The sequence below is a fragment of the Phyllostomus hastatus genome, unplaced genomic scaffold, assembly GCF_019186645.2.
Source record: "Phyllostomus hastatus isolate PE091 unplaced genomic scaffold, TTU_PhHast_1.1 phas_contig_17, whole genome shotgun sequence".
NCBI lineage: Eukaryota > Metazoa > Chordata > Mammalia > Chiroptera > Phyllostomidae > Phyllostomus > Phyllostomus hastatus.
In genome coordinates, this window is record NW_025333664.1 from 20,939,639 (window position 1) to 20,952,579 (window position 12,941).

Below are 12,941 nucleotides of genomic sequence, written 5' to 3' on the forward strand. Positions count from 1 at the left end.
CAATCGCTGATAAGGGGAGGAGAGGATGGTGTAACTACGGGAGCCATATTAGCTCCTGGCAGAGACTGCTCCTCCCCCTCCCCCCACTGCATTGTGGGTAACGAGGGGTGTGCGTAAACGCGCACGTTCTTTGGGCGCCATCTTTATTATTGGCCGGAAAACCCGTTGCCAGGGTTACCAGAGGCCTTGATTTAAGAAACTGTGGTGGGTACCAGGGCTTCAACAGCAGCCCGACTCCGAGAATAATTTGTAACTACATATTTAATTACTTGCTTGACTACTCTACATCCTCTCCAATAGAATGTAAAACCTATTAGGATAGGATTCAGTCTTTTGTTATACCTCGTCCTGCGTCATTTTCATCCGAAAAATGGGGAGGGGGGTATTATAATATCTTGATCGTAGTTTTATGATAAGGATCCAATGACATAATGTTACACAGTTGACACTATACTCATGTATACTCCTTCGGGCGTATGGTAGTTGCCCAATACAATACACTATTTGTTAAATGAATGAATGAAAAGCAGCTTATTTAGAGGAGAAAGACATCTTTGAATGTGGACTTCACCATGTGCTAGTTAGGTAAGTGTGTGACTTGAGCCAAGTCACTCAGCATTCCTAAGCTTCATTTTCCACAATTTGTTGTGAACATGGGCATACAAATATCTGTTTCAGTCTCAGCTTTCAGTTCTTTGGGGCATATATCCAGAAAGAGAATTGCTGAATAATGTGGTAATTTTATGTTTAACTTCTTGAGGAACTTCCATACTATATTCCACAGGGGCTGTACCATTTTACATTCCCACCAGCAATGCACAAGCATTCCAATTTCTCCACTAGCACTTATTTTCTGTTGTTTTTCATGATAACTATCCTAATAGGTGTGAGGTTTTTAAAACTCTCTAGACCTCAAGTTCCTCATCGGTAGAGCAGATATCATAACAGACCTAGTAGGATGGTTATGTGGACTGAATAAGTTAATATATGTCAAAAGTTTAGAATAGTTCCTATCACATAAGTGCTATGTTGTATACATGTTTAATATTATTATTATTTTGAGGTCACCAGGACAGTCCTTCTTATCTTTGGAATGATGGAAATGTTAAGATAAAGAGATGTTGAAGAAGATGGACGAGGTAACCCAACAGATGAGAAGGGGGTTAAGGCTTGACTCAAATCCACTGGGTTGCATCCATACCTCTGCTGTACAAACAGGTAGACAAAACCAATTTTAAAGCAAAGGGTGTTATAGTAACATCAGGCCATGTAGTTTCAGGTACCTGGGAGAACGAGAGTGGAATTGGGATTAGAGGAAACAAATCTAATCCTTAGGTGTCTCCAAGGAGAAAGGTAGGATCTACTAATCTGTATCTTTCTCACACTGGTTTCAGGTATCTGTTGCTGTATAACACACCATCCTAAAACTTAGCAGCTTAAAACAATGATTTATTAATTATCTTGCTTGTGTGGGTTGGCAGTCTGGACAATTTCAATGGTCTCATTTGGAATCTGTCATGCATTCTCATCTGATGGCTCAACTGGGGCTGAAGGGTACAAGGTAGCCTCCTATATCTATGTGGTTGGTGCCGGTTATTAGATAGGCCTCTCTCTCTGCATGCTCTCTAGTCCGTAAAGGGGATAGATAGCCTAGGCTTCTTCTCATTGTGGCCCCAGGGATTCTGTGAAGGTAAGGGAGAAGCTGCAAGGCTCTTCATAAGGCCTAAGCTTCAAAGTCCCATAGCATCATTTCTGCCCCATTCTATTGGTCAAAACAAATTGCAAGGTCAGTCCAGTGTCAAAGTCAGAGGGAACCACACAAGGGCATGAGTTTAAGCAGGTATGATTCATTGGGGGTTATTTTGTAACAATTCACTGTGCCATCCTTGCCCATGCCACCCTCTTCTGTCATGTAGGCCTCTGTGGCAGCCTTCTACCTGGTTTTCCTACATTACTCTTGTCAGCTCTAATCTCTAGTGTACATTTAACAGCCAAAGCAGTCTTTCAAAAACAAGAATCAGATTGTATTTCTCCCCTGTTTAAAACTCTCAAGGGCTTCCCGTTGTGATTCATAGAAAATCCTAAGTCCTCACCATGGCCTGCAAGGCATTGCATGATCTGGCCTTATCTCCTGCCATTCTCCCCTCCACTTAAATGGGTCCGCCCACACAGACCTCCTCAGAACTTGACAAGCTCATCTCCGCTTGAGGGCCTTTGCACTTGCAGTTCCTCCCGTCTGGGATCCTCTTTTCCCAAATTGTGTGTGGTTAGCTCCTTCTCATGTTTAGCTCTCAGCTCAACCATTGCCTCCCCTGAGAGGGAATCCCTGGCCACACATACAGATATAGGTATAATTTGGTTATTTGTTATTGTCCATCTCCCATGAAGGCCCGGGTTGGGTCTATATTGTTCCCAACTATGTCCCTATGAAGTACATGCTAAAAAAAATATTTGTTGAATGCTTGCATTACAAATGAATCTCAAGCCTCGCTCTATCAGTTGGGAATAGATCCAGGTAACCCCACCCCACCCCCAATAATAGGGGCTTGACAAGATGAAAGCTTCCTTTCCTCTAGTTTAGTTTCCCCCAGAAACCAACTCTGAGACAAGGATTCAAGCAAAAGTAGTTTATTTGAGAAATGAAGGGGCCTCAGAGGGCACTGGTGTGTAGGAGCTGGATCATACTTCTTGTAAGAGCTGATAGTGAAATTTTCAGGAATTTTGTGATTGTTGAACCTGGGCATTATTTAAATTTAGATTATATAAATTTAAAATTAAATGTTAAAAACAAAACATTCTATATTTAAAACTCATCACTTCCTAGTCGTTTCACTATATCTTGCTCATCAATGCTCTGGAGTCATTTACATCTATTTTATGTGTACTGCTGTGCAGTGGAATGCTACTGCATACACCTTCCCAGCTCCGTGTTCAGCGGCTTTGGGTTGGTAGCAGAGCCGACTTAACCGTTAACACAGGAGGCAAGTGTGCAAAAGCCCACCACACTTTTAGGGGCCACAAAAGTGTTCAAAAAAAATTATTTTTTTTTGAAATCAGAAGGGAAAAAAATTAATTTTTTTTTGAAATCAGAAGGGAAAAAAATGAACTTTGGATGGAAGAAAATATTTTCATATACAATATTAACATTTTCATCTTGATATCAATGCAGTTGTCAACTATAGTTTATATTTAATTTAATATATTTATAAATAGAGTACGTATTTTATGGAAGAAGGTTCCAGCAAAGGCAAAGGTGCCAAAGGGCCACGAACGTCATAACGCATTTCTGGTTGGCAGTTTGAAGTGGCCACAGTGGTACCATTTACAACACAAAAATCAGCAAGTGCTACAAATTAGGACTTGCGTTATTGCTTCGCTAGCAAAGTTTTTCTGTAGAGGACCACATAGTCAATATTTTAGGCTTTGAAGACCATGTGATTGGGTCACAACTACTCGACTCTGCCTTGTGGCACCAACAACGGCTACAGACAACAAATAATGGTGTGGCTGCATTCCAGTAAAATGTGGTTTGCTGTAGTTTGCCAAATCCAGGTCTAGACTTAAACTAATGGAAGCAATGTTAATACAGTAATGCAGGTGAAACTTTAAGTGTGTTGTGTCTGTAGCTGTTGCATTGTGATCAGCATAGAATTGTGCTGGAAACTCTTACCTTATTCAGCAAAGAAGTTACTCATGTCATCTACTAATGATTGAAGACATGCATACTTATTTCATTTTCTTCTTATTCATGACTATCAATGAAACTCTCAAGCGACATTTATGTTGGAACTATACTTGAGGTGGGTATGTTGTCAAGCAAGTTACCTCTGTGGGTAACTGAAGCTTAATCCTTTGGGGAAATTCTGGGAATCAATGCAAAACACACATGTCACAGTTATCCCAACAAAGAGGCAAGAGAGCTGGAGTATTTATATACCAACTCCCAAAAATCATTAGTTCAGGACTGATCCTAGAGGGTGGTAATTCCTTGCCACTTTCTGCCTTCTTGCAACACTGCCAGCTGAGTTCTTTGCGGTGTTAGGAAGAGAGCCCTTGGGCACAGTGATGCAGATAATGTTGAAGGGGTCCTGACAGTACACGCCATGCCCTCTCATGTAAAAGTCTGGATGGCCGCCCTAGCTGTACAGGGCTGTGCCTCAGATTTCTTCAGAGACCCAGGTTCCACCCAGCTTCACCATCCCTAGAATTCTCTCGTTTTCCGCAGGGTCCAGTATGGGAGTGAGAGCTCCACCTTTCACATGCACATTCTATTTTTTAAGTCTTTTTAAAAATTTATTTTAGACTTCAGGCCAAGATGGAGGCATAGGTGGGTGCACTGTACCTCCACACACAACCAAGATTGGAACAACAACAATTTAGAGGCAGAATAACACCCAGAACTGACAGAAAATTTATCTGAATGAAAGTCGTACAGCCAAGAAGTTGAAGTAAACCCATTCATCCAGACCGGTAGGAGGCACAGAGCTGAGCAGCCAGGCGCAGGTTGAGGTGTGGAGAGCAGAGAGAGTTGGGCGCATAAGGCAATCAGGGGCGCGTAAGGCATCTGGGGCGCGAAAGATTGCAATGGGTGAACCCTGAGTACGCAAGTGGCAGCTGGCAGACCCAGTGAGGCAGTGATTGTGGAGCAGGGCAGGGTGCACAACCCAGGATCCTAGGGAAGGGACTGAGGTCCCACGGAGAACGGAGCTACCGCCATTGTTCCCTCTCGACCCTGCCCTCACATTACAACGTCACAATCTAGCGACTGGGGTGCCCACCCCTGGTGAACACCTAAGGCCCTGCCCCTCACTGTAACAGGAGCAACCAGACCAAAAAAAAAAGAGGGAGAGAGAGAGAGAGATGGCTCAAACAGAAGAACAAATCAGTGCCCCAGAACTCATCCTTTTGAGCAACCAAGAGATAGCTAACCTATCAGACGCACAGTTCAAAACACTGGTGATCAGGAAGCTCACAGAATTTGTTGATTTTGGTCGCATATTAGATGAACAAATGCAGGTTACCATAAAAGAAATGAAGGAAAATGCACAGGGAACCAATAGTGATGGGAAGGAAACTGGTACTCAAAACAATAGAGTGGACCAGAAGAAGAAAGAAACAACTTAACAGGAAAGAATGGAGAAATAAGAATTCAAAAAAATGAGGAGAAGCCTAGGAACCTCCAGGACATCTTTAAACGTTCCAACATCCGAATTATAGGGGTACCGGAAGGGGAAGAGGTAAAGCAACAGATTGAAAACGTATTTGAACAAATAATAAAGGAGAACTTCCCCATTCTGGCAAAGGAAATAGACTCCCAGGAAGTCCAGGAAGCTCAGAGAGACCCAAAGAAGTTGGACCCAAGAAGAATCACACCAAGGCACATCATAATTACACTAGCCAAGGTAAAAATGAAGGAGAGGAGAGAATCCTAGAAGCAGCAAGAGGTAAGGGGACAGTCACCTACAAAGGAGTTCCCATCAGACTGTCAGCTGACTTCTCAAAAGAGATCTTACAGGCAAGAAGGGGCTGTAAAGAAGTATCCCAAGTCATGAAAGACAAGGATCTATATCGCAGATTACTCTATCAAGCAATGCTTTCATTTAGAATGGAAGGGCAGATAAAGTGCTTCTCAGATGAGGTCAAGTTAAAGGAGTTCATCATCACCAAGCCCTTATTTTATGAAATGTTAAAGGGACTTATCTAAGAAAAGAAGATAAAAAAAACATGTATAGTTAAAAGAACAGCAAACTCACAATTATTAACAACCACACCTAAAGCAAAACCAAAAAAAACTAAGCAAACAACTAGAACAGGAACAGAACCACAGAAATGGAGATCACATGGAGGGTTAGCAACAGGGGAGTGGGAGGAGGAGAGAGGGGGAAAAGGTACAGAGAATAAGTAGCATAGATTGTAGGTTGAAAATAGACAGGGGGAGGGTAAGAACAGTATGAGAAATGTAGAAGCTAAAGAACTTATAAGTATGACACATGGACATGAACTAAAGGGGGGAATGTGGGTGGGAGAAGGTGTACAGGGTGGAGGGGAGTGAAGGGGGGAAATGGGACAACTGTAATAGCATAATCAATAAAATATATTTTAAAAATTATTTTAATTATTGTTCAAGTACAGTTTTCTGCTTTTTACTTCCATCCCAGCCCACCCTCCCAGCCCTCCCCACCTCCCTCCCATTTCCACCCCCCCCCTTTGTTTTTGTCTGTGTGTCCTTTATATGTGTTCCTGCAAACCCTTCACCCTTTTTCCCTGAAATTCCCTTCCCTCTCCCCTCTGGTCACTGTCAGCCTGTTATCTATTTTAGTGTCTTTGGTTATATTTTACTTGTTTGTTTGTTTTGTTGATTAGGTTCCTGTTAAAGGTGAGATCATATGGTGTTTGTCTTTCACTGCCTGGCTTATTTCGCTTACCATAATGCTCTCCAGTTCCATCCATGCAGTCACGAAGGGTAGGAGCTCCTTCTTTCTTTCTGCTGCATAGAATTCCATTGTGTAAATGTACTGTAGTTTTTTTGATCCATTCATTTATTGACGGGCATCTAGGTTGCTTCCAACACTTGGCTATTGTAAATTGTGCTGCTATGAACATTAGGTTCAATCCTCAGTCAGAGCACATACAGAAAACAACCCATGAATGCATCAATAAGTGGAACAACAAATCAATGTTTCTCTTTCCCTTCTCTCTCTCACTCTCAACAACAACAACAACAAAAACAACAATGGGTGTGGCCCCTTTGCCCCTTACTTTTAATCTTTTCCTCTGTCATGCCATCTAGAATGTGCATGTGATTGGCTAAGAAAAGAAGCAACCCAATGGCTAAGAAGACAAGCAACCCAGTCACATTACTGATGCATTCATGGGTTGTTTTCTGTATGTGCTCTGACTGGGGATCGAACCCATAACCTTGGTATATCGGGATGATGCTCTAACCAACTGAGTTGCCCATCCAGCACTCACATCAGTTGTCTTTAAAAAACAAAGATTTTATTTATTTACTTTTAGAGAGGGGAAGGGAGGGAGAAGAGAGGGAGAGAAACATCGATGTGTGGTTGCCTCTTGCACACCCCCCAGGGATCCATCCCAACTCAGGCATCTGCCCTGACTGGGAATCAAACCAGTGACCCTTTGGTTTGCAGGCCAGCACTCAATCCACTGAACCACACCAGCCAGGACCACATCAGCTATCTTTTTAAGAAAGGATGCTAGAAAGTGCTATACCACACTTGCACTTACAACCCGCTAATCAGAACTTAATCACATGGTCACACTTTGCTGCAAAAGGAAGTGGAAAGTGTAGTCACTCTGGGTAGTCATTTTGGGTAGTCACATGCCCCTGATACAAATTCTATTTCTCTAGAAGAAGGGGGAACGTGGATATGGGGACAACTAGTAGTCACTGCCAACCTCTAGGAGGGAAGGGATGCAAATAGAATGCAAATTGATATAGCCTTATGTCGGATATACTGTGATGAGGATAGAGACAGGACAAAATTGAGGGCCTAGGTTGGGGAGGAAGGAGGCAGTTTTATTCCAAATCACAGGGAAACCAGTGTTTTCCCCACATTTAAACTGAAAGCCACAGCTAGAGGCTAGACTGAAACAAGTCGATGTGGGGCCTTGTGTCCACGCTTTCCTTTGCCACCTTCCAGGGTAGGACTGCATGCAGTGTTCCTGTAGAACTGGTGCCACAACATTTATCCCCATGTTTTGTTTTGTTCATTTATTAGACTTTATATTTTAGAGCAGTTTTGGGTTTACATAAAAGTGAGTGGAAAGTGCAGAGTTCCCATACACCTCTTCATCTTGTTTCCTGTATTATTAACATATTGCTTTATTAACATCACCAGTTTTCTGTATTAGTAACATCTTGCATTAATGTGGTATAATGTTATAGCTGATGAGCCAATATTGATACATTGTTACTAATCAAAGTTCATAGTTTACATTGATCACTCCATGCTGTACATTCTGTGAGTTTTAACAGATATGTAATGATATGTATCTACCACTGAAGAGTATCATACAGAATAGTTTCACTGCCCTAAAAATCTGCTATGCTGTACCTATTCATCCCACCTTCCCTCCCCACCACACCCCTGGCAATTGCTGGTTTTTAACTGTCTCTATAGTTTTCCTTTTCCAGAATGTCACATAATTGGAATAGACAGCATGCAGCCTTTTCAGATTGGCTTCTTTCACTCAGCAATATGCATTTAAGTTTCTTCTATGAGTCTTGATAGCTCATTTCCTTTTATTGCTGAACAATATTGCATTATATGAATGTACCACCATTTGTTTATCCATTCACCTATTGAAGGACATCTTAGTTGCTTCCAAGTTTTGACAGTTACAAATAGAGCTACTACAAACATTAGTGTGTAGTTATTTGTATGGATATAAGTTTTCAACTCATTTGGGTAAATACCAAGAAGTGCGTTGCTGAATAATATAGTAAGAGTATTTTTAGTTTTATAAGAAACTGTCAAATGTCTTCCCAAGTGGCTACTCCATTTTGCAATACCACCAGCAGTGAATGAGTGAGGGTTCCTGCTTCTTCACATTTTACCAGTATTCAGTGCTGTCAGTGTTCTAGGCTTTGGCCATTCCAATAGGCAGGTAGTGGTATCTCATTGTTGTTTTAATTTGCATTTCTCTAATGACATCTAATACTGAGCATCTTTTCATATGCTTACTTGCCACCTGCATATTTTCTTTTGTGAGGTGTCTGTCCAGGTCTTTTGCCCACTTTTTAATTGGGTTGTTTTCTTTTTGTTGAGTTTTAAGAGTTTTTTGTGAAAAGCAAATAAAATATAACCAGAGTCATTGAAATTACGAACAATCTAAAAATAACCAGAGGGGAGGGGGAGGGGACAAGGAAGGGAAGAGTTTTCAGGAACTACTATAAAGGACTCATGGACAAGATCACGGGGGAAGGTGGAAACAAGGGAGGGAAGAGGGTTTGGCTGGGGTGGGGAGAAAATGCAGACAACTGTAATTGAACAACAATAAAATAATTTTAAAAAACTAAAATTAAAAAAAAGTTTTTTATATATTTTAGACATCATGTCTTTAACAGATATGTGTTTTGCAAATATGTTCTCCCATATCAGAGTTTGTCTTTTCCTTAATTTTAATTTCTCTGTCCTTCTCAGAGCAAAGTTTTTAGTTTTAAAGGAGTCCAGTGTATCAGTTGTTTCTTTCATGGATCATGCTTTTGGCATTGTATCTGTCCCCATGTTTCGCCTGTCTTCTCTGTGACCAGGGGAAAAATCAGAGTGTGGAGCAGTGTGAACTGATAGAGCAGGAGGGCATGAAGTGACTTCTTGATCTTGTCCACATATTAGTAGGCTCCAACTCTTGAGTTCGTGTCTCAGTCAGCTATTTTTACAATAATGCTATGTAACAGAACAACCCTGAAACTCAAAGGCTTATAAGGTTAAGCATGTACTCCTCTCTCACATGTCCACAGGTCAGCTGGGGTTCTAACTGAGGCTGGGATCAGCTGGGTTTAACTGCAAGCTGCAGGTGGGGTCCAGATCTGCACCACATGTCACTCATCTTTCTTGGACTATGTCCTTTTCAGGGCAAAAGGCTGGAGGGCAGGCCAACCCCACAGGCACATTTTAAACCTCTGCTTACATCACATTCTCTAACATCCCATTGGCTAAAGCGAATCTCATGGCCAAGGTCAACATCAGTGGGGCAGGGAAGTGTATTCCTCCTGTGGATTACTGAACAGTAATTCAGTGTATTGATACCACAATCATGAGTGCAAATTCCTATCACAGAGCCCTGTGCTCAAATACCCAAGTACACATCTCAAACTAGAAAGCAAGAAAGAAATTCAAGTACCAACTAGGTAAGTTGAAACACCGATAGCTTTATTTCCCACTGTTCTTATACCCAGTTTCTAAGGTTAAGACACTGCTACTCAGGGGTACAGAATCAGTTCATATAGGGTTCCACGGGACCCCATGGTTACTGTGATATAGACCCTTCAAGGAGTGCAATGATATAGAAAGGTGTCATTTGCTCCCCATCCTACTGTTACCTCTTCCCCTTGCTCCCCTTACAACAAAAGCCAACTGCCAGGGACTTACAACTTGAGACCACAGGCCTCCTTGGCTTCTCTGCTTCCTTCCCAGTCTCCCTCCCAGATACCTCTTGGCAGCCACATCTCCAGACCCCAGGATTCCTGCAACTGTGGGTACCATCTTACAACCACAGTGGCTCCTTGGCCACGGAAAATGCCCCCAGTGCTGGCGGAGAGCCGCCAGCTTGTGCAGCAACATGGCTTGGCAGGAGAGTCAGGGTCCCGGAGTATGAAAAATCATTCCCCTCTTCCTGGCAGAGCCAGCTCCTTGGAGGCAGAAACCCATCCACAGCCCCAGCGCCAGTGTGAGAAGCAGAATAATGCCCCACCACACCCAAAAGTCCCTATCCTAATCCCCAGAACATGTGAAGATCTTATCTTACAGGGCAAAGGGGACTTTATATGATAAGGATCTTGAGATGGAAGATTCTTCTGGATTATCCAGGGGGGTCCAGTGTAATTACAGGGTAATTGACAAGTGAAAGAGGGAGGCAGGAGACTCGGAGAAAGAGGTGCGATGGTGGAAGTAGAGCTTGGAGTCATGAGTGGGAAGGAGCCGTGCAGCCAGCCTCTAGAAGCTGGAAAAGGGAAGGAAACAGATCCTCCCCCAGCACTTGCAAAAGGCATGGAGCCCTGCCAACCCATTTCAGACTTCTGATCGCTGGAACTGTAAGATAGTAAATTGGTGATGTTTTAAGCCACCAAGTTATTATAGCAGCAATAGGAAACTAACGCAGCAACTATTTTGAAACAGTGTGAGTATTGAACCCTTCTCTTTGCACTACTGGTCTCGGGAAGGGGCTTTCCCCATTTTTGACTTGTCCAGCGAAAAGTCAGATAGATATTAAGGAAATGGAAGGACAGCTGACCTGTCACTAAAGCCTTTAGCATATGTATCTTTTATTTAAATATTTTTAAAAGATTTTATCTATTTATTTTTAGAGAGAGGGGAAGGGAGGAAGAAAGAGAGGGAAAGAAACATTGATGTGTGAGATATATTAATTGGTTGCCTTTCACATGCCCCCAACCAGGGACCTAGCCCACACAACCCAGGCATGTGTCCTGACTGGGAATCGAACCTACAACCCTTTGGTTCACAGGCTGGCACTGAGCCACATCAGCCAGGGCACTTTTATTTAAATATTTACTTCATTATTTTGAAAGTTTCCCATTTAAACCACAGCTGTAACTGCAATACAGATGTCCCAGGCAATAGAAATAGGAACTCAAGACCTCCTGAGAATGGCAGATTGTGGATTGCTAGAGTCAAAAAGAGATTGTCCGGTCCAACCCACTCACTTGACAGATGAGGAAACGTGGCTGGAGCAAGCATGGGTGTCTGGGACGAGCGGGTATCTGGCCGATGGTGCTGGAGACACCTCCGAGGCATCGCCTCAGTGCCTGGCCCTCCCGTGGTCCCACCCATCATGGCTGCTGTTGGTACTGGCTCTCGGTGGCTGTGAAGAAGTCCTCCAGCACACTCTGGATGTATTCAAAGGTGGGCCGCTCCTCAGGGCGGTTCTGCCAGCAGCGAGTCATGATGTGGTAGAGCTCATCGGGGCAGGGGTCTGGCCGGGGCATCCGGTATCCTCTCTCCAGTGCCCGGATCACCTCAGGGTTTGACATCCCTGAGGAGGAATCATGGGATTAAAAAGAGAGGGATCGCAGATGGGAGTCCAGGGCTGGCAGACGTATTTGCCTCCCAGGCAGCCATCATTCTCCACCTCCTGTGGGAGCTGAGCCCCTCCCACTGTGAAGTCCAGAGACTCCCCTGAGCCAGGGCAGGGGCATGGCCCCCAGTTTTAGCCAATGGGAGCCAAGGGGGAGTCTCCAGGGAGACTTCCAGGGAGGGTTTTCCCCCCTGATAAAGAGAGACTTCAGAGGATGCACACTTCCTCCTTCTCCAGACCCTGTGAGACAATGTGATCCTAGCAGCTGCAGCAGCCATCTGACCGTGTGAGGAAGATAGTCCCAAACTAGCACAGAGTCCTTAGAGGTGCTGAGTGGCTGCACTGACCAGGCACTAATGCCAGACCCAATATGGGGAATAACAACTTACTCTTTAGTCTGTGATTTTGTTACTTGCAGCCTAATGCATGCTAATGGATACCAGGTTTCATAACCTATTGCCTGGTTTTTCCTGGCATGCCCTTAAGACAAAACAGTTAGGTGGCTGGACTCGATGTCACCCTATGTAGGAGTGGGACCATTTCCTTATTTAATTAAATTTGTTAGGTATCCTTAAGAACAACAATTTAACTATGACCCCCAATTTTATATTACCATTCTTGACCTCCAAACTCATATATCCAAGTGCTTCCTTGAACATCTTTACTTGGATGTCTACTAGTCACCTCAAATTTAATGGGACTAAAACAGAATTCTTGAATTTCTACCCACAGAGCATCCCACATCCACTTCCTCAATTAAAACCAGGAGAACCATCCTTGATTCTTCTCTCTCCCTCGCCTTCCACATCAGCAAGTCACATCCTTTCTTCTTTTGAAACAGCATCAGCCCATCAACTCATCTCTGTTGCCAACACCACCTGTGCCTGCACCACTGCTGAGGCTGCCACCGTGTCCCCAGCCCCCAATCCGCTCTCCACACTGAGCCAAAGCATCACTTAAACACGGAGATTAGATAATGCCACTTTCCAGCCAAAAATCCTTCACTGGCTTCCACGTACTTATACTCACATTCACTCACTCTTCACCTTGACCATGAGCCCTGCTGGATCTGGGTCCTGCCAACCTCGTCCTCTACCATCTGCTCTCATTCCTGGTCCCCAGTTGCCTGGCTTCCTTGCTGTTCTTCAGGCACACCTCAGGCC

At 43.5% G+C, this 12,941-nt stretch overlaps 1 protein-coding gene across 2 annotated transcripts in view; it reads right to left on the reverse strand.

Annotated features, from left to right (window-relative positions):
• Positions 1-11,225: 11,225 nt before the first annotated feature.
• The window catches only part of HCK (HCK proto-oncogene, Src family tyrosine kinase), a 32,905-nt gene continuing 31,189 nt past the window's right edge, over positions 11,226-12,941 (reverse strand). For both annotated transcript variants that reach the window (XM_045833020.1, XM_045833019.1), the window contains one exon: positions 11,226-11,736. In XM_045833020.1, the coding sequence (XP_045688976.1) occupies positions 11,534-11,736 (203 nt within the window). In that variant the 3' untranslated portion in view covers positions 11,226-11,533. The remainder of the gene's footprint in view (positions 11,737-12,941) is intronic.